Source organism: Onychomys torridus, chromosome 16 (genome assembly GCF_903995425.1).
Source record: "Onychomys torridus chromosome 16, mOncTor1.1, whole genome shotgun sequence".
NCBI lineage: Eukaryota > Metazoa > Chordata > Mammalia > Rodentia > Cricetidae > Onychomys > Onychomys torridus.
In genome coordinates, this window is record NC_050458.1 from 24723914 (window position 1) to 24748605 (window position 24692).

At 43.6% G+C, this 24692-nt stretch overlaps 1 protein-coding gene across 1 annotated transcript in view; it reads left to right on the forward strand.

Annotated features, from left to right (window-relative positions):
- Fer1l6 (fer-1 like family member 6) overlaps positions 1-23176 on the forward strand; it is a 119734-nt gene extending 96558 nt beyond the window's left edge. The window contains exons 33-40 of the mRNA XM_036208371.1: positions 1128-1288; positions 2761-2903; positions 3781-3869; positions 4270-4368; positions 5653-5894; positions 7356-7519; positions 20967-21067; positions 22990-23176. Of these exons, the coding sequence (XP_036064264.1) occupies positions 1128-1288; positions 2761-2903; positions 3781-3869; positions 4270-4368; positions 5653-5894; positions 7356-7519; positions 20967-21067; positions 22990-23176 (1186 nt within the window). The remainder of the gene's footprint in view (positions 1-1127; positions 1289-2760; positions 2904-3780; positions 3870-4269; positions 4369-5652; positions 5895-7355; positions 7520-20966; positions 21068-22989) is intronic.
- Positions 23177-24692: the final 1516 nt, after the last annotated feature.

Consider the following 24692-nt stretch of genomic DNA (forward strand, 5'->3'; position numbering starts at 1 on the left):
CAAAATCTTACAAATTACAGCTAGGAAAATATAGACATTCATTCTAGTTCCATTCTGTAATTCAAAAAATACTTTTCTAAATGGGAAATGGAAACTAATTTACATAGTTTGTAATATAAATAAATACATCGCATAAATCACTATTTTGCATAATTAATAAAAATTAAGTATTTATATAAAGGTTTTTGCTTATTTCCTTTTAGTATTTTTCCATACTATTTACTTCTGAACTTGGATTACACTTTCCACACTTTGTAACTTGTTTATTGTCCTTACGTTGCCCCTTATGGATTTATATCTATCATTTAATATTGCTTGAGTCTTTGCTTTACTGGGCCTCTATAGTCCTCCACCATATGAACGTGTTATAAAGTGGTATAGCCAATTGACTTTTGATCTGTAGGACGGTTGATAGTGGCAGCTCCTACTGTGGTAGGCCAGGATGCCAGGGCTGAGTAGGAACCATAGTCCACCCCATCCTGTGATCCACTTTCTCCGAATTAGCTATTCCTTAAAGGATAAAAGGGTTGGGGAGACCTGGAAGAGCTCAGCAGGAAAGTCACTGGTTAGAAAAGCATGTCAGAACCTTCTGCCTGAGACACGAGTCTATGAGTTGTGTGAGGGAAGGGAGAGGAAGGCAGGAGAGACAGTGAGGTCATAAGTGGGGCTTTCCTCTGAGGTAGCACACACATGACCAAACGCTGGCTAAACTTGCCTGGACCCCAGAGCAGCAGAAAAACAGACTGGCCCAAGCTAATGGAGCTGGAAGGTGGGAATGGAGAGTGAGTGCAGTTTGGATACAGGGTCTTCTCTCAGGGTGAGGGCAAGGAGTGATTGCACGTTACTGTGACTATATACATCACTGTACGCGTCAATTCCAAAATGATGAATTTTGTGATATGAATTGCAACCTGTACATAGGCAAAGGGGCTTGGCTGGTTGACTAGAAAGAGGAGAAAAGGAAACAAAGCCAAAAGCAGTAGCCCAGGTGTAGAGACGGGGTTGTGGGTGTGAAGGCAACCACACAAGCCACGCTCAAGCTGAGCTTTCACTGGGGATCCTGGAGGGTGTTCCCCTAGAGGGCAGCCAGCCTCACCTTGTCTGTCTGTCCTTCCTCCACTTCTCAGAGAAGGGTACAATGCCTGGAGGGACACGTCCAAACCCACGGAGATCCTGACCAAGCTCTGCAAAGACAACAAGCTTGACGGGCCGCACTTCCGTCCCGGGAAGATTCAGATCGGAAACAAGGTCTTTTCTGGAAAAACGGCCTTTGCCAAGGAAGACTCTGGTAACCCTCAGCACAGCATTCTGCTGATGCGCTGTTCTTTTTTAAAAGGCTGTATCCAGTAGTGTTTGAGGCTTGGGGACATTGGGTCATCTGATTACCAAAGCCATCATGCTCCCAGAAGAAAAGACAGAGAATCAAATAGGGTAATGACAAGCACTCACAATCACCAAGGTCTGCTAACTACGCCTTGTGTGCGTGATTAAGGACTTGCCAATGCGCAAAGCAAGCAACAGCTTTAAGTGAATATCATACAGTGCTGCCCCAAAAGTGCTGTGCCAAACTGTCTTATTTTAGCACCAAAAGATGGCTGTTTTCCCACGAGTGTCACAAGACACACCCTGGAGATCCCGAAGAAACTTCCATAAATTTGGGGTAAGGGGGTGAAAGCCATTTTTAATGACACAACACAATCCTGGTATAAATTTTCCACACTTTTGCTACAGAGTCAAACTAAGGTGGTAGAGACTGTTTCACACTATTGACTTCCACCAGTTTCATTACTTTTTGCTTCATTGTTTTGGACCCAAGAACATACTGAAAGTTCTTGCATGCAGAATTATTGATATTTAGACAGTGTATTGGTGACATGTTGATGCGGATTTCTGTTGAAAACATTTCTTCTTCACCGTATACTCTTACAGTGATGTAATTATTTGGTCAAAAGTCTACATTTGATTAAATAATGATTAAATAGTTACCATTTTGCCCACTAAAAATCTGAAATTACATTCATGAGGTCAGTTCCCAAGTGATTAAACTCTAAGAGATTTTGTTCATGGATTGTCTAGCTCTATGAGCTCTTACCAATGTAATTATTGCCAACAAACAATTATTTCTGTGGTCCCTTTCTATAAAGTCAGGTTTGATTATCTTATATCAATTTTTTACCATTATAAGCTTTGTCAAAAAAGATTTTATTCTTTCAACAATTTTGTCTTGTTTTGTGATATTCTTTTCCCTGGTATTTTTATTATTGTTTTTGTTTTTATCTTTTAAATCATGAATCACCTCCTTCGGTGGAATGAAGTATAGGTGTTTATAGTTGGGAGATCCCTGGGGAAGCAAAGATGTCCACAAACACACCTTGGGCCACCCTGATTCCTAGGCCTTCACACCATGGTGTTAGCCAACATACCCTTTTTAGTGTCTGGTATCCATCTTTTCCAATCTGTGGGATCTCCAGGAATCTGGGGGGGGGGGGGGTGTGGGGGGGGAGTGCTGAATCCCCACTCTAGGATTTGATTGCCATCTCTGTCTTCTTATCAGTTGACTCATCTCAGGTCACTGTCTCTGCATCTGGTCTCTTTCTCTTTCATACCATGCTACCTCCATTTTCTATTTTCTTTTGTTCCTACCCACTAGTATCTTTAGAATGGATCATTACAGGAAGAACTTAAGAAGCATCGACAGCCCTCACTCTTTGGAGGGGCAGCACCTAACAAGTCTCTTTCCTTCTCTTTCTTTCCCTGCAGAGGAGATGGTGGAGTCTTACGAACACTTGGCCCTCAAGGTGTTACACTCTTGGGAAGACATCCCTGAGGTTGGGTGTAAGCTGGTTCCAGAGCACATAGAAACACGGCCATTGTACCACAAGGATAAGCCAGGAATGGAGCAGGTAGTATTGCCAGCATTATTAAGGCCAGAGCTTAAGGGAGTTAGGGTTGGCCATTCATCCTCAGTAGGCAACTCAAAGTCTCCATTCACCCTCAGCAGGCAGCTCAAAGTCATAGTGAAAAGCAAAGAAAGATTTATTAAATGTATCTACATTGAGAAAATGATAAAGGGTCGACTGAACACTCAAATCTATATTAAGGACCCTGGCATGACATTTTGGTTTAGTAGAGCTCAAGAGGTCTGTATACCTAACTGGGCAGTACTGTTTTTGTTTTGTTTTATTTTCATTTTTATAATTTGAATTATCAAAGTCCTTTAGAAGAACTTCAACATTTGAGAAACTTTGAAACTTAACTGATATGCAAGAATTCAAGAGACAGTATACATCAAGTGCATAATGCCATGTCCATTGCAAAGTAGAGGCTCAATGAAGGTTTTCTTGCCTTTCCTCAGCTTTAACTTATGCATTAGTAAATTCTTAATAAAAATGTAAGTTATCCCTGGCATGGTAGTACATGCCTGTAATTCCAGAATTTGGGAGGTAGAAGCAGCTGTATCAGGTGTTCAAGGCCAGCTTTAAGTACATGATGTGTTCAAAGCCAGCCTAATCTATATGAGAGTCTAGCTCAAAGAAAGAAGGGCAGAAGGAAGAAAAGGAAGGAAGGAAGGAAGGAAGGAAGGAAGGAAGGAAGGAAGGAAGGAAGGAAGGGAGAGGGGGACACCTCTACCATTGTTAACAAATAGGCCACATGTATGTAGAGACACCAAATCATATCTAACATCCATTTCTTTTAAATGGATGTTTTAACACAATGAATAGTCAATTTTCATGCCCTGCCCTTTCTCAAAGCTAAAGGAAATCTTCTTTTGTTGACAAGGGCCGTCTACAAATGTGGGTGGACATGTTCCCCAAAGATACACCTCAGCTTGGACCTCCTGTTGACATTTCACCAAGGAAACCCAAAGGGTAAGTCTGCTCATCCTGAGGAGGGAGGAGACCATGGTCCTAGAAGAAAAGATTACAGGGTTTGAGGTGAGAGATGACAGGTTAGCAAGCATTCACACCACGCTTTCCCCCGGGCCGGTGATGGTGGTGTGTGGGTTGTGGTGACAGAGGTGGTTGACGTGGTGGCTTCTGCGCTTCAAGCTCTTCATTTGGACAAGCTGGTTCATAGAAGGAGAAGCTACTCTGGCCCACCCATAGTCTAGTGAATCTGAGATCTCCGGTTGAGCTACATGGTTCCGACAGACCCACTTCCAGTGCTGATGCCAATGGCCTTGACAGACTCGAGGCTTACAGACAGAGTGCAATGTTTTGGGGACCCCTTTCAAGGTCGTTTACCTAACACTGTGTTCCTTCACCCCAGATATGAGCTGAGGGTGACCATCTGGAATACTGAAGATGTCATTTTAGAGGACGAAAATATCTTCACGGGTCAGAAATCAAGTGATATTTACGTCAAAGGGTAAGGTCCTCCACAAGCGCCATTCTCCCTTTCCCATCACCCCTTTTCAGTCTCTAGCCAGTCTGTGCCTCGTGGGAGCTGCTACCCACAATTCCACAGAAGGACCTGTCCTGCTCTGAGTTAGGTAAGGTCGCTTTTTGCATAACTTTGTCTTGTTCATTCATTTTGCTAAGGATTATTTTATGAAAACATTTTCAGTGAGCAAATCTTATATAACTGTCTCTCAGTTAAATGTTGGATAACCAACCTTGTAGGCATCCTTAAAAGTACGTCTGCCTTTCCACTGCAACAGGCAGGGCAACAAGAGTGTTATGGAGGGAAGAGCCACGAGTTTAGCAGACTATAATGCTAGTGCAAAGGCTGGAACTGAGGTCTTCCCATTTGCTAGCGCTACTTACTGAAAAGAGATTCCCGCCTAAGACCCTGGGGTGAAGCATTCAATATCTCTCTTATATCTCAGTCCAGCTTCTATTCAGGCCCCAGTCAGGGAACGGGTGAGGGCAGAGAGAATCAGGTCTAAATTCATCACAGCCTCATGGTGACCGTCCTCTGCTGCTCCTGAGCAAGAAGCGCCTTGTGCTCAAAATACACTGGACAGTCGAAGCCCAGTGGTTCAAAATTCTCATTTTTTCCCCCAGAATGAGAATAGAGGAATGAATTATGACAAAGAAGGAGGAATCAAAGTAGCAAAATAACGTTTGAAGGACAGAATTAAAATCATCTGAAATTGCTTTCCAGTCACATTCAGGAAACATTAATGTGTTCTGCAAAATGGTATTTTTGTCGTGACTCACAGTATGGAAGGTTTCTGGAAGAGTTCAGCAACTTCCAAGTCCTGGTCATTAAGATGTGCAGAAAGATGCTCATGTTCAAAGTCTTCTCCCTCACCTCTCATCTGCCTGGCTCCCTCCCCAGCACTGCACAAACACGGGTCCAACCACCCAACTTTAGAGGCTTCACTATAATCTTGTTCCAATACTCTGGAGTGGAGATGACCGCCCTTCCACAGAAGACTCCCAGCACGACAGGGGCTCCAGTCACGTGTTCACTTCCTACTCTCTGTCTTAATTGCACAGAGTGTCTGATCTATAAACAGTCGAAGACATTTACACAGCCTGCTTTGGGATGTCTTCTTTTTGATCCATTTTTCTCTTTCTCATTTAAAATGGAAACTTCCTTCTGAACCCAGCTATGTATAATGGAAGCTAGGGCTCGGGCACCTGAAGCTGGTCGTGTTGCTCTTGATTCTGCTGATGCTTGAATAGCATCCTTGTCTTTGTGCAGGTGGATCAAGGGTTTGGAGGACGACAGGCAGGAGACAGATGTGCACTACAACTCCCTGACTGGAGAAGGGAACTTCAACTGGCGTTTCCTGTTTCCGTTCCAGTATCTGCCTGCTGAAAAGCAAATGGTCATCACCAAAAGGGAGCACATCTTTTCCCTAGAGAAGATGGAGTGCAAGACTCCAGCCGTCTTGGTACTGCAGGTCTGGGACTTTGAAAGACTGTCCTCAGATGACTTCCTGGGTAAGCCAGCGGCCTTCTCAAGCACATATTAATGCTAAGAATGTCACTCTAGCTTTTGGAGAGCTGAGTGTGATTTTGTTATGAGCAATAATTTTAGTGCTATTTGTGATACACACACACACACAAAAATATCAACCGTCCAACCAGCCATTACTAGGTAACTGGCAAAACCATAGTCTGTGCATATGATAGGTGCCTAACACATTCCGGCAAGTCGGTATTTGTTCTATTTAACACTAAGAAACAGTTAAACTTTGAGTTCATTACTGATTTGTTATAAGTAACCAGAGGGGCTGGAGAGGTGCTCAGCAGTCAAGGGCACATGCTGCTCTTACAGAGGACCCTGTGTTTAGTTCCCAGCACCCACATTAAGAGGCTCACAGCCACCTGAAACTCCAGTTCCAGGGGACTGGATGCCCTTGTACAGGCACCTGCATCACCGTGGTACACATACATACATACATACATACATATATACATACATACATACATACATTCAGGTCCACATACAAACATGTAAAATAAAATAATAGAATAAGAATAAACCTTTAAGAAAAAGAGCCCACCACAAGCCCTCACACATGGGGAGCACTCTGTAAACAACAACCCTGCAGCCATGACAATACTGAATCAGTCAGTGATCCGGAAAGTTGGAGGAGATGTGCTAAGCGAAACAGAATGTGAGAGGGAAATCTCATTTCTTTAAGATACACATTTATATGTACAGTAAGGGCAGCAGGCTGGGGCTATGTGCTACTATACAGAACCACGGCCAGTTTGGTAAGACTGGATAATAGAATAGAATAGAATAGAATAGAATAGAATAGAATAGAATAGAATAGAATAGATAGATAGATAGATAGATAGATAGATAGATAAAAATACATATATATGAATAGATAGAAAGATAAGTAGATAGATATCGCTGATGTACTTGCTCTAAAGTTTCACATTTAACAAACATTACTTTATAATAGGAAAGCTGTCAAAATGAGACACACAACTCCTTCATGACAGTATCTTACCCTGAAGCAACGTTGCAGTGAACTGGGTGACCCTCTTCTGTCCTAGAGGGTAGATGCAAAGGCAGAAGGATTTGGACTGTGGCCTGCAACAGGATGTATGGGGGACTCTTATGAGGGATCAGTACTGAAGTACGACCAACCTGGCCCATCATCCAGGGAACAGCATGTGGAGCCAGGAAGATACCCTGTGGTATCATTACTCCAAACTGAAACCTGGAGATTCATATAACACTCTGCTCTGCCTCTCACCTGCTACCATGTTATTAATTCTTGATGGGACCACCTGTCTCCATCCCATGTATACCTGCACACATAGCCAGCACATTTCACATGCAATATAACGCTGACAGAGGGACTGGCCAGCAAGTATAGGAGTCTCCGCTGACCCACAGTGACTGAAAAGCCCACCATAACTGTTAGGGGCATCTCTTCACAGGCTCCCTGGAAATGAATCTTAACAGCTTCCCTCGGGCAGCCAAATCTGCAAAAGCCTGTGATCTGTCCAAGTTTGAAAATGCAAGCGAGGAGAACAAGATCTCCATATTCCAGCAAAAGCGCGTGCGTGGCTGGTGGCCTTTTGCCAAGAGCAAAGAGCTCACAGTGAGTGGCAGCTGTAGGAGGTGGGCTGGGGGTGGGGGCGTTGCATCAGGGGACATCATGCTCTCTCAGTGAGTCGTTTTGTGAGCTTCAGGTTAAGTGCTTTGAAGTAGCTCTTTAGAGCCCTCGAAGCACAGGTCCTGCCAAGAACTAGACTTTCTAAAGCATTATAAATGCATTAATAATCCTTTCGTATTTCAGCCTACTTGGTTTATAAGCTGTCTCCATTGGGGTGATTTTCCCTTATTTCACCTGAACTCATGCCTCTGGCATGAAAATTTTAAACATTTCTTGAAATTAGACATAAAATCGTGGCTAATGCACAAGTTGAGTGTAATTCTCTCATTCCTTAACCTCCAAACCTGGGACCCAATTTTAATGACAGCCCATCCTTTCCCAACTTCCTGAAGAGGGTGATAGCTGGTAGGGACATTTTCTCTTTCTTCTGCATTGCCAGGGTGATCTATGTTGCTCCATATTGGACCACCTGTGACTGGAGTTCCTGATCTTTTAGAGCTATTGGGCAGGGTGTTTCTTTTTCACATTCTTTGAGCCCCCCTTTCCTCCACCCCCACCCCATTGCTCCTCTGTAGGGACAGAGGGCCTGTGTAAGTCAGTAGGTTGTACAAAGGTACTGAGGCAGGCAGCAGGACTCCCTCCTATTAGCCTTTCTCTGCTCTGGATTGAGTGGGTATGAGGTGAGGAAGCCCCTGAACGCTGCCGGTCAGATGCCCTAGTATCTACTCTTACTACGTTTCTGCAACCTTTCTCCTCTCTTCCATTCTTAGTTTATTGCTCTGTGACCTAATGATATTGGTGGGGAAACTGAGGCACCAGCCATCCTCAGTCTTCCGGGTCCCTGGGGGACTTACTGAGAGCTGAATGGTTCTGGGTGTAGGGCGAGGAGTTAAGACGGTGGTTTGAGAGGATCAATCCCAGGCAAAGAGGCTAAGGAGGGGAAGGCAGCAATGGAGGAAGAAGATGAGAACATGGGCTACCTCAGAAGGCAAGAGAGGAAATTCTTTAAGAAGGACCGCTGGGATTTTCCTCATCTCAGTTACTGTTCTGTTGCTAGGTTAAAACACTGTGACTGAAAGAAATTCAAGGAATAAAGAGTTTAGTTTTGGCTTACAGTTCCAGAGGGATAGGGGTCGACCATGGTGGGGTAGGCATGGAAGCAAGTGGTAGGCATGGCAGCTGGTGCAGGAAGCTAAGAGACCACACCTTCGACCACAGACATGAAATAGAGCGTGCACTGGAAGTGAAGCAAGCCTATACACTCTCAAAGCCCGCCCCCAGTGACATACTTCCTCCAGCATGGCTGGACCACCTCCCTAAACAGCGCCACCTACTGGAGACCAAGTGCTCCAATGCCAGAGCCTATAGAGGACATTTCTCATTCAAAACCACCACAATCCCACAGAAAGAGAATTGCTTTACAAATCTAAATACATGCTCTCAAGTCAGGAATTTGCATATGGAACTTAAGATCAACCATTGAGTCTCTCTGAGCCCTATTAAGGAGGTTTAATGTATGTAAGAATTCCCTAGGAAGCTGTTAAATGGAAGATCCTTATTCAGTATATCAGGAGGTCCAGCATCCTTGCACTTTCAACAGCAAGATCCAGGTGAGGCCATTCTTATATGTTCCAGCCAGCCTCAAGCCTGAAAAGATGGCAGTGGGGCCTGGTCTGTGGAGCCTGCGCCTGGTACATTATTTAGATGTGTCCATTAGATTTAGCAGCAGAGAGGGTCCCAGCCATCTTTTAAAAATGGAATTGTGAAGGTTTTTGACAGCGTTAGTCATAATGGCCTAAAAGTAGAAACACCTGACGTCCATGATTACTGAGTGAATAAATAAAAAATGATGCACATACCCAACTGAAAATTATTATCCAGCCATGGAGAGAAGTGGGGTAATGAGCACAAACTGACCTTAAAAACATCATGACAAGGGGAAAGAGTCAGGAACAGAGGTACCAAATGGTACCTGATTCTTTCTCTATAAATGTACAGAAGAGGCAATTCACCAAAATACGTCGGTGGTTGACAGAGAGCGGAGGGAAGAGGATTGCCTGCTAACCGGCTGCCAGAGCTTCAAGCAGGAGGTTCACGGCCGACTCCTGTGCAGAGTCTGGCTCCATTATTAACCCACAGTGCGATCTCGGGCAACTTCATCCCCCAGGCTCAGCATCTGTACCTGCAAAAACAGAGATGATCATGAGCACCTCATGAAGCTGTGGTGACACTGGAAGGGCACAGAATCTGTGTCTGGAATATTCTCGGTATTCAATGCATGTCAGAATCTGTGCGTCATGGCATGGTAATAAGTGTTCTCACCATCCCCCACTTCTTCCTCTTTCTGCCATCATAAAGAGCTACATATCTGTGTCTATAAACAACGATGTCCTCTCCTAATGGGTCAAGAAACTAGAGGGGGAAATATAGCCATTTTCATTATGCTAAAGCACTTATCAACAATACTTCTGGTGAACTAAGATAATGGACTTCGGCAATCATCAAGGCTATTTATTAAGTCTAGGAGCTATTAATTAAATGTGGCTCATTTCTGTTTGCTGTGAGGTTTCTATCTTGAGTATAGGTCACCTAGCTGCTCTATCACCTATTCATTTTATCTCAGTAGTCACAGGGAAGGTCCTCCAGACAGGGCTCTCCTAGGGGTATCCCTAACTGTTGAGTAGGAAGCAGACTCCAGTCCCAAAGGGCTTGCTGTCTCTTGGGAAGACAAACTAGAAAAGTGTTATGCCCAGATCACGGGGACCCCCCAAAAGACCACCACAGAGACCGAATCCCATACGTAAAAGCAAAGAGTCTTTATTTTCAAGCTCATAGCTTGGGCTCTCTGTCCGTCACAGCAGTGAGAGAGCCCAGAGCCCAGAGCCCAGGCAGGGTGGGGTTTTTATCACAGCAGAGGTTGGGATGAGGGGATTTCCAGGGTTCAAGACCCTGATTGGCTGACATTTGTCTAGGGGTATAGGGAATGTTTGAAATACCAGGTCCCCCTGGGTGGGGGTCAGCTTATGGCTTTTTCTGGGTCCAGGTGTTGCCTGCCAGAAAATGTGTCTGGGCCTCTAATCCTGCCATGGCAGCTGTGTGGTCAAGTTTTTTGGGGGCCCCACAAGAGCAGCCTCTCACTTCCAGCTGACACAGTGGAGTGTGAGCTGTCTGCGGCAATGACCAGCATTGCTATCAGCAGTTGACTGAGCCCGGCAGGTTGTGAAGGCTGAAAGCGCAAACTGACAGTGGTGGGATGTCACTGTCCCACATGCCACTGTGGGAGCCTGAGTCTCAACCTCTGCTCTCCGACCTCTGCAGCACCAGTCTCTGAAAACCAAACCCCAGCCTCTGCAGAGACCAGCCTCAAATGGTCATATTTGGTCAAGGGTGCCAGGTTCTGCTTCTTCTTTCCCCAGGCCAGCACACTTTAACCACAAGAACTTCTCTCTGACCATGCTCCTTTTTCCATGGTCTGCCTGTCTTGGAGTCTCTGTCACGTACAAGTGATGAAACTGACAAATGATGGAGCTCTGGGTCATTAGTCTCTGTTTGGTGTCGCTTGTGTGGGCCTCAGTGTTTCCCACAGCACTCAGCAATTAATGGTTATGAATTCATTCATCTGCTAAAGCCCCATGATATATATTATACACACACACACACACACACACACACACACACACACACACACACATATATATATATATATATATATAAAATCAATCCCTAGTTTATTATTTTGTAGATAAGGAAGATAGGCATAGTGTGGTCATCACATAGCTCCAACATGGCAGATCAAGGAAGGACATGGTTTAAGCCCAAGCAGTCCACTCCTAAATGTCTTGGTTTTAACTATTGTACATTTCCCTTTCTGGAAGAAACCCATGCAAATGGAGGGACATAAACCCTGGTCTTACCCAACCTAGTCTTGCAATTGTTAGCCATCTTCTCCCTGGAAGATGATATCTGTAAAAGAAAACCTATTCCTGAACTATAAAACCTATCTACAAAGAAAATAGAGATGAAAAGTTTGGTCACTGTCTTAGATAGGGTTTCTATTGCTATGGGGGAAAAAAAACAGCAAAACAAACAAATAAACAAACAAACAAAAAAACACCATGACCAAAAGAACTTTGGGAGGAAAGGGTTTATTTCACCTTCTGGCTTATAAATCCATCACTGAGAGAAGCCATGGCAGGAACTCAGGGCGGGAACCTGGAGGCAGGAACTGGAGCAGAGTCATGAAGGACTGCTGCTTACCGGCTTGTTCAGCCTGCTTTCTTACAACATTCAGCCCAGGAACTGGCACCACCCAGTGAACTGGGTCCTTCCACATCAGTAATCAGTAAGAAAATGTACCATAGGCTTGCCCACAGGCCAGTCTTGGTGGGGGTGTATTTTCTCAGTTCATGATCCCTTTTTCAAAATGCCTCTAGCTTGTATCAAGTTGACATAAAACTAGCCAACATGCTAAGTAATAGTTAACCGGGGATGTGACGTGTTACAAGTAAGAGGTTACAAAGACAGAAACACTCCCCACCCCACCCTTGTTACAGGGCCAAGCAGTTACAACCCACTCCATACATAGTTTCCAGGTAAATGATAACTAGTCCAAATTCATTCTAGATCAATCCAGTGGTTGGAATGACCAACTGAGTCAGAGAACTGTTTTGTTGTGATGAGTGGGGTTGGGGCTGGGGAGATACTGGTACATTTTCATGACAAGAGACGTTTTGTGACTTGGAATGAGGTAAATGCCAGAGTTGGGCCACCTCCCCTCAGAAGTAGCAGCAGATTTATTTATACCCGCCCCCCCACTCCTCTTTCTCTGTTTTATTTATATACACACAAAGTCTCCAGTCTCCCTAAATAGTCCATGCTGGCTTCCCTGTCCTTTAACTTCCGAGGGAGCTGGACTTGCCTGTATGCAGTCCCAGGCTAGGATGCTAACTTTCTTGATGTTTGCATTGCAAAAAAGGAGTGGTTCCTAAGCTCCTGACCAAGACAAGCCTGGATATTTTAAAGGATAAAGCCTACCTAGTTTTCAAAGGCATTTATATACATTTCAAAGAGAAGAGAAAGTGCTTGTTATTATAGCTCTTCCAAAGTAAATCACTCTAAGAGAAAGGAAGAGAGGGAATCCTGTTTATGGGTTTATATGGTTTGTTTGTTGTTGACAGGGTCTCTCTATGTGGCCCAGGCAGGCCCTGAACTCCTGTCCCTCTAGGCTTACAGTTCTATGCCTGGTCTTCTTCCCTTGTCATCAACAGAAAGAATTAAGTCTTTTTAAAATCTCTACGCATCCTAAAGGGAGCTTGTGAAAGACGTCCTTATGAATTCCTGCTGAGTCGGGTCGGTCCTGAAAGTCCTGCAGTGATTGCAGAAGGAAGTAGACCATCGCTTGTCCTCTTTGCTCTGTAACCAATCAACGCACATATCCAGGAAGGCAGGCCACCCAGCGCTTTTCTCCTAGAGTAACAGGAAGTTGGATTATCCCAGAGCAACCCCCTCAGGTCACCTTCTTCTATCTCTTGAGTCTCAACTTCCAAGTCTATAAGGTGCAAGTGCTGAACTAGATGCCTGAGGAATGTTTTTGTGGCTCACTCTCAAATTCCACCTCTGCTTGGGTCTTGTGATTTGATATTACTCATAGAGTTGGGAATGATGGCTCGACCTGTTCTCCCAGCACTTGAGAAGCTGAGGCAGGAGGACTGCTCTGAATTTGAAACTGACATAGACTACATTGTAAGTTGCAGGCTACTTTGAGTTACAGCAAGGACTCCCCCATTGCACCCCATCTCAAAAGTATATATATATATGTATATATATGTATGTATGTATATGTATATGTATATATGTGTATGTATATGTGTATGTATATGTATATGTATATGTATATGTATATGTATATGTATATGTATATGTATATGTATGTATGTATTTATCACCCACAAAATGTGGGGAATGTTTGATGTTTTTTGTGCCCGGTCACTGACAGGGGTGACGGGATTTGTTTACAGTCTCCAACATCTGCCAGACTTATTTTTAAAGCTGCTTATCAGTAGCTCAAGCTGTATAATTTAGACACTTGGGTTCACACAGCTCCTTGTGTGCAGTGCGCCGTCCTTGGCGTCTGAGCAAACTGGCTGCAGGGAGGGCTCAGGGTGGGTGCCCTTGGCGGAGCAGAAGGGCATATGCACACATTGCACCCTGTATTATATACTTCTTGCACCAAATAGTCCTCCTGAAAGCCAAGCAGGGCTCACAGGGGCTCACAGAGACTGAAGCAGCAAACACGGACCCTCTACGGGTCTGAGCTAGGTCCTCTGCATAATGTTGTGGTTGTGTAGCTTGGTGTTCTTGCAGGACTCCCACTAGTGGGAGTGGGGCTGTCTCTGACTCTTTGGCCTGCACTTGGGACTTTTTTCCTCCTACTGGGCTCCCTCTTTCAGCCTTGATATGAGAGCTTGTGCCCAGTCTTACGGAGACTTGTTAGGCCACGTTCAGTGAATATCCCTGGAAAGCATGATCTTTTTTTTAAAGGGAAATGAAGGAGGAGTAAATCTCGGGGAAAGGGGAGGCGGCAGGGAGAACCTGGGAGGAGTGGGGGGGTGTCTGAAGTTGGGGTGTAATGTATGAGAAAGAATAAAAAAATTCAAAACAAATAAATAGTAATTATTGCTAAGTATATGAAGCAAAGTGAACTTATAGGTTTCAGTTGTATAATTTTGTAAAGCTGACAGCTTTTCCCAGACTTTAGTAAATTTAAATCCTGAGGGGAGGAGGGAAGGGGCACATGGTTATGCACACCTTTAATCCCAACACTCGGGAGGCAGAGGCAGGCAGATCTCTGTGGATTCAAGGCCAGCCTGGGCTACAAAGTGAGTTCCAGGATAGCCAGGGCTGTTACACAGAGAAACCCTATCTTGGAAAAACATAGATAGATGATAGATAGATAGATAGATAGATAGATAGATAAATTTACATCTGGTGGCTCTGAAAATTAACCCCTAGTAACTCTAACTGTGCATGGACATAAATGGATATGGCCAAGAACGTTGAAATCATGCTAAAGGATAATATATTAACTGCAAAATATATAAAGACTATCACAATAAAATATCAACTAAGGGGAAAAGACCATCTTTAAATAAATCACTCCTTTAAGATATGGAGGTCAGAGAGTTTCTTCTCCAGGCAAATCCCACAAATTAACATACACCCTATGTTAGGTCCCAGGGTGGTCAAGCCCTAAGTTAAAAAGGAGGCGGTTGTACTTCATTCAGGTTGAGAGATCAGCCGACAGCAGCTAAGAGCTAAGGGTTCAGTGATGAGGAGGGTGAATTCCTGGATTCTCTGAGTTCCCAGCTTGGCTGAGGAGGCTGCATGGGCAGATTCCCATTCTCTAAGACCAGAGGGGGAGTGTTTGTACATAAAGGCTGTAAGGTTGAATGTGTGTAGTATATGTTCACAGGAAAAGCCCAATGGGTGGAGAGAACTCACACACCCTCACGTGCATATCATCTCATGAAAACTGTGGCTCAGGCACCAGTATGCCCATGGTTTCTGTGCATCTGAGTCACCTTTCACTGAACCAGAATACCTGGCAAGCAGTTTAAGGAGAGAAAGCTTTATTTCACTGAGGGTCTGAGGTACGCCGCTCAGTGTAGCACAGAAGGCACAGTGGCCGTAGCCGGTCACACGGCATCCACAGTCATGAAGCAGAGAGGGGAGTCTGCTGCTCGACTTCTCCCCTCCCTCATTCAGCACAGGACTCCAGCCCATGGTGGGGAGCCACCCAGAGCCAGAGGAAAGCTTCTCTCCCAATTAAACCTCCTTGGAAACACCCTCTCATAGACATTCCCAGGAGCGCAGCTCTTAGGTGGTTCTAAATCCCTCCAAGTCAACAAGATTAACCATGGCGCTTTTTGTACAGACTCTGATAGCATTTATCACTCATATTTCCAACTGCATTTTGGTCTCGTTTTTCTCTGTGTTGCAATGAGCATTTCTGTTCACCGTGTTGCCTATAGTATTAACTCTTTATACTCTCAACTTGCAAATGCCAGCTGAAGCACGTGTTCTTCTCCAACCGCCATTTATTTTAAAGTCTTACATTAGCGGACAAATTGAAAGAATGGGGAACAGTGATCAGCCCCACATACACTACCAGGATTTGACACCACTGTGTTGCCATATTTGTTTTTGGCTCTATATGGTGAGTGTATGAATGTGAGACACAGACTTCTTAACTGAAACATTTAAGACACACCAACCCTAAGTACTTAGTCTATCTCTTGAGAACATGGACATCCCCCTACAGTGTTACCATCGCATTAAAGAGTTAGTAACTGTTGAGTCAGAGCTGGAAGTGTAGCTCAGGGACAGAGTACTTCCCCAACTTGCATGAGGGTCAATACCCAGTACCTCAGAAAGGAAGTCATATTCTCAATAGTGATAGCCTAATGTAAACAGATATCCACACTATATTATTTTTTCTACCTATATTCTGCCATTACTGATCTGCGCCCCCCAAGTGTGTTTTATAGCTGTTTCTTTTTTTCATGAAAAATCCAATCCTGGTCCATGTGTTGCTCTTGGTGGCTCTTTATCTTTTGTCTTGTTTAATTTTAGCACAGACACCCTCTACCCTCACCCTACCCCCGAATCTGTGACATTGACTATTGATAAGACTAGGCCTGAATTTTCTGGTTGCTTTCTCATGGTGTTGCTTATCTTAATCTCTATTTCCTATATTTTCTCTGGGTGAGGTTAGGTACAAAAGTTACCATGTTCTATTTGAGAATTTGAAGTCAGTCTATTTGATACAGGGTACTGTTTACTTCCTAAAGAACCAATGGTCCTGCTGTAGGTGATGCTGGGTTGCTAGGCTGGTTAGGTTGGCAGGTGTAAGATCTCTCCCTTGCAAAGCTATGCAAAGTTTTCCCCTGTCTATGAGCAGGTCACTGATCGGACAACACTGGCATTTTGAGCTCTCTCTGCTGCTACCACCTTTTACCTACTGTTTTTATAACCACCAAAGATCTTGTTCTCTCTGTCTCTCTGTCTCTCTGTCTCTCTGTCTCTGTCTCTCTCTCTCTCTTTCTCTCTCTGTCTCTCTGTCTCTCTCCCTCTCTCTCAGCATCCATCTAAGAGCTTTCCTTCATAAGGCAGAAATATGATCACTCTACTTTCCTGCCCCCAAAATGGTGGAATAAATATTTAATCATATCTGCTAATTACCAAATAATTAGAATCAAGGGTTATTGTAAGAATCATTATGAAACTTGTCCTCCTTGACTTATCCTCAACTGTGTCACTACCGGCTAATAATAGAATTTTTGGGAAACACGTGTCTAACTGTACCCTCTGGAAGAACCTAGGGTCAAAATCACCCGGTAGCAAATAAAACTTTTAGTGCATGAATTGCATTTTCTAGATATCATTTTCTGCCAAAAGCAGTGACCTCAGACCTGTCACCAAAATAATCCAGGAAGAGTGAGTCTGAGACACCCAGTTAAAGCACACCGGACAACTTGATGGTTCAAGAATGGCCGTGCTTAGCACAAAAGCCTTTTCTAAGTTCCGAATCATTATGTTAGTCAGATACTCAGAAATGAAGTCCCTAGGTTGAGAACACGGGTATATACAATGGACACACATGTATGGACATCTAGATGAATCAGATCCTTTGACATGGCTGTGACAAACAGTATGAGGAGGAAGGATTTGCCTCACAGTTTCAGAAGGTTTCAGTCCATCTTCAGGGAAGACATGGAGGCGAAAGTGTGTGGCAAAGGCCATTCCCTTCACAGTGGGCCAGAAAGTTGAGAATGAGGCCAATGGAGCCTCATGCAACTTTCAAAGACCCATCCCTAGTGACCTTCTTTCAATCATCTGGATCTCACCTTCTGAAGCTTCCACAGTCCCTGAAAAATAACATAACCAGCTAGGGGACAAGCATGAAAACATGGGCCCATAGATTCAAACCACAACTCTCCATGTATATTTTTCTCCTTAAATTATTTTACCAATGTACACTCCATCATGAATTTTTTTTGCAGATGACTCTTTTAATACCAGTGAGGTCGCATTTTAATGAGCAATAATAATTAATTATTGATGAAAAAGGTGTGTCTATCAGTCTTTTCTCCGCTTACCTGATAGCCATTCCTGGGGTGTTGAAATTTGCAGTTCATAAACAGTAACTATGGTAGAGAACATCCACACTCTCTTCACAGACCTTTCCTTATCAATTTTCCCCATCCACAGATGTCATGAGGTTAATGGGTAGTCTCTCAAACTGTCTGTGTGGGATTTTTTTCCTTCTAGCCCTGATTTTAAATTACATTTGGAGGATATTATTAGCCTAAGACCTCTGTTTGGTGTGAGGCTGAATACTGATGATAGAGTGGGAAGTGAAGCCCTCTGGGTACAGAGATAGGCAATGAGGAGCAGTGTTTATCAGCATTGGACAGTCACATCTTCATAATTACAACTGACGACTTCTATGCTGAGGTTCTGTAACTCTCTCTCTCTCTCTCTCTCTCTCTCTCTCTCTCTCTCTCTCTCTCACACACACACACACACACACACACACACACACACACACGCACACTAAATACAAATAACATTTTTGAATCCTAGGACATTTAATGCTGCTTTGGGTTGTCCAGCATTTTAAACAAAGAATGATTGGCAGCATCAAGATTTGAATTGATAATTTATAATATAAGTCTACCTCACATCTCTACTTATTCAGACAGCCATATTATTCTCTGCCTCTGTCTCTCTCTCTGTTTCTCTCCCTCTATCTCTCTCTGTCTCTCTCTGTCTCTCTCTGTCTCTCTCTCTCTTTCTCTCTCTCTCTCTCTCTCCTTCCCTCCCTCCCTTCCTCCTGCCAGGAACTTTGTTCCAGGTACTCTGTTTTCCTCAGCAAGGAGTCATTGGAACATATAAAGTAGCAAAATAATGAGCTTTGGTGTAAGTGGACCTCAGGATTCACACGATAATTTCATAACAGAGATTAGCAAGCATCTCCAGGCCTCGGTTTCTTTGGCTGCGACATGGGAATGCTGTCTTCTTTGCTGGGTACTTGAAATGGCTCATCAGCATATGAAGCACCGTTCAGGCTACCCAGCCTTGTAACTGAGCTTATTATTATCAAGCAGTAGAGTATAAAGAGCTGCTTTGCTTCTATATCATCCTGAGTGTTCCCTGTTAATTTCTACCCTGTTCTAAGAATTCCAGAACTTGGTAATTGGCTAGCACATCTCAAGCTGACTCTCTACCAAAGTAGAGCACCTGAATGAAATTCTTAGAGCAGATCACTGCTCAGCAGTTTCGGCCACCTATGAAAGAGCCCTGGAAGAAAGCTCTGCTTATGTAGTGAGACTACTCCCTTTGCCATGAATTTAAAACTGCTTTCTTAGCTTTCTTCCAATCACCTAGTCTTAAGGAGCTCCCTGGAGCTCTAACATGTCATTAGCACAACCTAGATGTTACAGTCAGCTCATTCTAGAGCAGCTGACAGATGGGGACATCAAGACTCAAGGAGACACTCGCCATTAGGTGGTATCATGAAGGCATTATGGAATCATCTGAGAAGAACATTTTAAACCTTCTTATCCAATATCCAACAAATCAATGGATAAGTTTCCAGACAGTTTGTTACCATGGAAATATCAGGAACCTTTGTGTCTTCCAGACCTGGATTCAAATTCTAGTTGGATGGCTTATTGTGTGTATATCCTTAGAAACACTGATCTCTGGCCTCAGTTTTCCATCTACAAAAAGAATAGCTAGCTACCTTGCTTGATTTTGAGACAGACCAAGAGCTAATAGATATATGAGCCAGAGATAAGATGTATAACTGCAATTTGAATCATTCAGTCTTATTATTATATGCTGATAATTGTGTGGAAGAGTAACTGTAAACTACAGATACTATATATTACTTACTTCTTACAGTTTTAAAATATTTTCTGAGCATTTCACAGGTAGGTCATTGACTGCCATAATTTCTCAATGGGAATGAGAGACTACACATATTCATGTATTTAAGAGACATTTCTAAATCACAGGACATGGTTGAGTGGAATAGGAAATCAACCACACAGTCATAATAGACATAACCACATGTCTATTTCACAGGTGACCCAAAGGTTGAAGCTGTGACAGTGATTGCATTTGTTAAAATGCTTCTATGATGCTTTAGTCCCATGCCAGCTCTGCTGCCCCCTCCCTGTCACATCACCTTGGATCTCAGCCCAGGAGACCTAAGGAGGGAGGAGGAGAAAAAAATCTCTTCCATTAAGAACAGGTGTTTCAGCAAATCAGAGTCCGCAGAGCCTGGACCAGCATTTGCTGGCTTACAGAGGGCCTGTCATGTAGTGAATGAATGATTGAACAACAACAAAAAAAAAATGATTTGGTTTCTGCACTGTAGTTTGCCAGTCCAGGAGTTATATCACTGCCCATAACTTTGGCATGGTGCTTGAAAGAATTACTTGGCACTCACAGCTTACAAATCAGAGGGACTGTTTGCCATAGAGAAGGCAGAGGTATCTCTTAAATAAAAGGTTAGTTCTGATATCATTAGTGAACACACACACACACACACACACACACACACACACACACACAATAAATGATGGGTGACAGAGAAGCTATCCTGAAAATTCAGGGTCACAGCCACCAGTTTCTTCTTGAGAACTGACGGAAAAGAAAGTAGTTGACATAAAGAGGCCTGCCCCTCAAGTCCTTAGTCCCTTTCTAATGACTACTCAGTGTCTATCATTAGTCTTATTTATTCCCATATTAATGATGCCAGAGTGGATATCTGTGCCTATTTGCCCATGTGGAACCCTTTCCACATACAAAACTCAGCAGTAGCATCATTATAGACCTCTTATGGCTAATGCAGGTGTGTGCATATGTGTGCACAGGTGTGTGTGCCCAGGTATGCATGTGTAGCAACCAGAAGTTGATGTTGGAGTATCTGCATCCATTACTTTCTACCTTAGACAAGGTCTCTTCACTCAGCCTGAAACTCACTGTTTCAGCTAGATTGGCTGTCCAGTGCCCCGGAACTCCCCCGTCACTTGCCTCTGCCTCCTCACTATTGGAGTTATATATGTGGTCACCTCAGGCTTCTATGTGGGTGATAAGGATCTGAACTCAAGTCTTCACATTTTCACAAGCTCTCTACCCACTGAGCCCTCTCTCCAGCCCCATCCTGGGGATTTTTTGATTCCCCACAAGATGGTTTCTCTCAGGACCCCCCCCCCAAAAAAAAATTGATCCTTCTCAAAAGAAACCAACAGACTACTCAAAATATTTCCTAGTAATCTCTGAGATGATGGCATATTTAGAGAGTTGGGTTTTCCCCCAACAGGTCTGTGTGATTAGGGACTGACATTTCTGTCTGATGCAGGGCAAGGTTGAAGCTGAGTTCCACTTGGTCACAGCAGAAGAAGCTGAGAAAAACCCAGTTGGGAAAGCCCGAAAGGAGCCTGAGCCCTTGGCCAAGCCCAAGTGAGTATGGCTGGGCTGTAGTTGGGAACCTGGGGCAAGGGCAGGGCCTCTGCAGCCCCCAGGGGTTTCTGAGGTCCTGGCATTCCTGTTACCTCACAGAGAAGTCAGGAGTCAGGGGTCAGGAGGTTAGTGCCATCCAACCTGTGTAGTTGATTGTTTTTATAACTGAAGAAATGCCTTGAAGATCTCCGACTGTCTGCAGATGGAGCAATAATGTGTACCTGTAGTGTGCCTCACCAGCCTTCTTGGAAGCGCTTCACCCATGTTATATGCATGTGAATTGCTTTTGCAGTCTCTAGCCAAACTTACAGGACTGACTTAACCCTTTCACACTTTGTTGTAAAGTTTTGCTTCATTGTCCTAGTTGTGCTATTCAGCACAATATTCCATATTAACTTGTGCCCATCATCAATTTGGTCACCACCCCACGGTCAGATAATCAACTTCATTTTGCCATTTTTGTTTCTTTCTTTTTTTTTTTGACATGATGAAAACATTCTCTTTTTGATACACCTTTACTTTAAAAACTAAATCCACAGAATCACCATTATTAGGGAAATAATGGTGCCTGATTGCACTTGATTCTTGGTTACATAGTCATTAAAAATGGAATGTACATGAAATATGTATAGAAATGACTTTTGGAGTTATGTTTGCCCTATCTCTCCCCAGACCCAGGGTGCATGGTATTTTCTCTACCCATGTTCCACCTCTTATAATGTTAGAAGCATAATGGGTACTTAGTTACTCATTAGCTCAAAGCTGTTTATTAAAGCATCCATTCAAACAAACTTTGCTCACAGAGACTATGACAGGATACACAGGGTCTGCACAAGTTCAAGTAAAATGGGGTTCCAGTGCTGAGAGGGGGCAGTGGACATGTGCTCCCATCCCAAACTAAGACGCTATCTACAATTGATGGCTTCTTGCAGAAGAAAAAGTCGTTTTCTCCAATGGAGTCTCACTGGGTATAAAGCCACACTTAAGGGTAGTAGATGACTAACTCAAAACAACCTCAATGGATGTTTATAGATTTTTTGTTCCATAATGCTTTGTTTGGACATTTTTTTTGTCTTACTGGTCTTTTGTTGTATATTACAGTTTCTAGTTTTGTGTTTTTATGGATTTTATGTCTGTCTGTCTGTCTTTCTGTGTGTGCCCGTCTTTCTTTCTTTCTCCCTTCCTTCCTTCCTTCCTTCCTTCCTTCCTTCCTTCCTTCCTTCCTTCTTTCTTTCTTTCTTTCTTTCTTCATTTATTTATTTCTCTCTCTGTTTTTATTCTGGTTTACTTTTTTGTTTTCTAAATAGAGAAAGAAAAGGCATGGAGTTAGGTGGATGGGGAGGTGGGGAGGATCTGGGAGAAGTTGGGGAGGCAAAACTGTGATCATACTATTGGTATGAAAAAGCTTTTTCAATATAAAAATACTTTGGAGGGCACAAAAGAAATATAAGACCAAAGCTCTGCCTCCCAGAAGCTTTCCATTTATTTAGCATGGAGACTCATAACAGAGCAATGAGTACAGAGGACAAACGTGCTGTAGTCAGAAAGGGGCAGTCGAGGTGAGGCAGGAATTCGGAGAGAGCAGGATTCCTGACGGACCAAGGTCGTCAGCACATATTTCATGCAGAAGGTGTGCTTGAGCTGGTCATAGAGGGACAGATGGAGGGACGGAGGGTATGGGCTTCCGGCTGGGTTCTTACAGGGTTCTGGTTCTATTCAGAGTAACCTTTGACACCAGAAAGGAGTCGTTACAGACCACTTGGTAAACTGTTCTACTCCTGTTGCTTCAGGCAGAATGGCCTTTCACCCCTATTCTTAGATGTTACCTATGGGTCCCCAGAAAGACAGTATTAGAAGTGCTTCCTGCATGTTTGGGGATCCTGGATATTGAACATGACCCTTCTCCCTCATTTCTTTCCTAGCCGCCCAGACACCTCCTTCTCGTGGTTCGTGAGCCCCTTCAAGTGCCTGTACCACCTCATCTGGAAGAACTACAAGAAGTACATCATCATCGCCTTCATTCTGATCATCCTCATCATCTTCCTGGTCCTCTTCATCTACACCCTGCCAGGAGCCATCAGCCGGAGGATTGTCGTGGGAAGCTCCTAAGTGGAGAACACAGACCTCTTTTTGAGAATGTTCTCCTCTGTTTCGTGTGTGAACCTCTAATATCATGTGCTGTGGGGGTGCTATGGTGATTGCTAAAGGAATGGACTCAAAGGACCCAATAACCATCCCTGGGTCTCAGCACAAATCAGGTTTTCTCCAGGAAGACCGCACTCTGGCAATCTCTCTCTGAGCCAATCTCTGCTACCATCCTTCAAACTCCTAAGTCCCAGATCTTATTATTGCCCATGAGTAACCTGCAGCAAGGACTCTTTCACTCCAGGCTAATCAACAGTGACCTCACATGGACCTCAGTGAAACTTTTCTTGGTGGAATAGATTCTCTTCAAAAAGATTAAACTCTGAGTCTATGATTTTATTAGAAGCATTGTATTAGTAAATAGACTGGAAGTAGTTAGCAAATTACTAGCTGTTTAACATGTCCTAAATATCACTTGGTTTAATCTTCACAGGACACATTCACTTTCAGGCTGTCAAATCGGTTCGACGTGTATAGATGATCTAAAATACTTTATTGTTGAAGTTCCCCTAGAAAGAAACAATGCAGCCAGGTTACCCTGAAAGTCAACTGAACATGGGCAGTAGCAGTAGTGAGCAACGAGAAATTGACTTTAATTTGCTCTGTGGCAATTTCCAAATGGAGTGTTCACAATTTGTCATAAGACATATGAGCTATAACTCTGTGTATGTGGGGGGTCAGGGCAGGCTCCCTGCCACCCAGTGGGCATTCTCATTTGCTAGATAGACAGCCTCCCACCCAGTGTTGCGTCCCCACGGGTCATTTGACTGTGATATGAATGGCCAGCACTGCTTCTGCTCATCCCTTACCCGACCAGCAGGAAAGCCGGGTTCTAATGTGAGTCACAAGTACAGAATGTAAACAGCAGTCTCAGAAACAACGGCTTATTCACTTGACAAATGCACCAGTGTGTCTTGAAAGGAAACTTCTGCTCGCCAAAGCATAGTCCCTGCATCCCATGCTCTCTACAGTGGGGGTTGAATTGAGGCCCCTCTTTTCTCAGACACAGTGAGGAAATGGGATGTTTGACTTCAATCCCCTTGCAGGACTTTTGGCCCCATAAATTTTTCTTCTTCCTGTCACCAAAGGTCATTTAGGGTCGTAATGGGGAAACTAAGTTGGGGTTCCCTTCTTGACCCTAGAAGCATCAAGACCACAGATTTTATTTTATCTGTTTTTGTTTGTTTGTTTGTTTTGTTTTGTGAGATGGGGTCTGGTATAGTCCATTTGGATCTCAAACTTCCCATATAGCCAAGAATACCTTTGATTCCTGATCTCCCTGCTTCCATTCCCTAAATGTTAGGATTACAGGCATACCCCCCATGCTTGGCTTCTCATGTATATTTTAATACCATTGCATAGTTGTACCTTTTCTAAAGGCAAAGGTGCTTATGTCTACACAGAAAATCATTCTAGGATTTCTATGATCCATCAAAAACAGAAATATTAAAAAATACAAACTTACAGTGCTCATATTGGA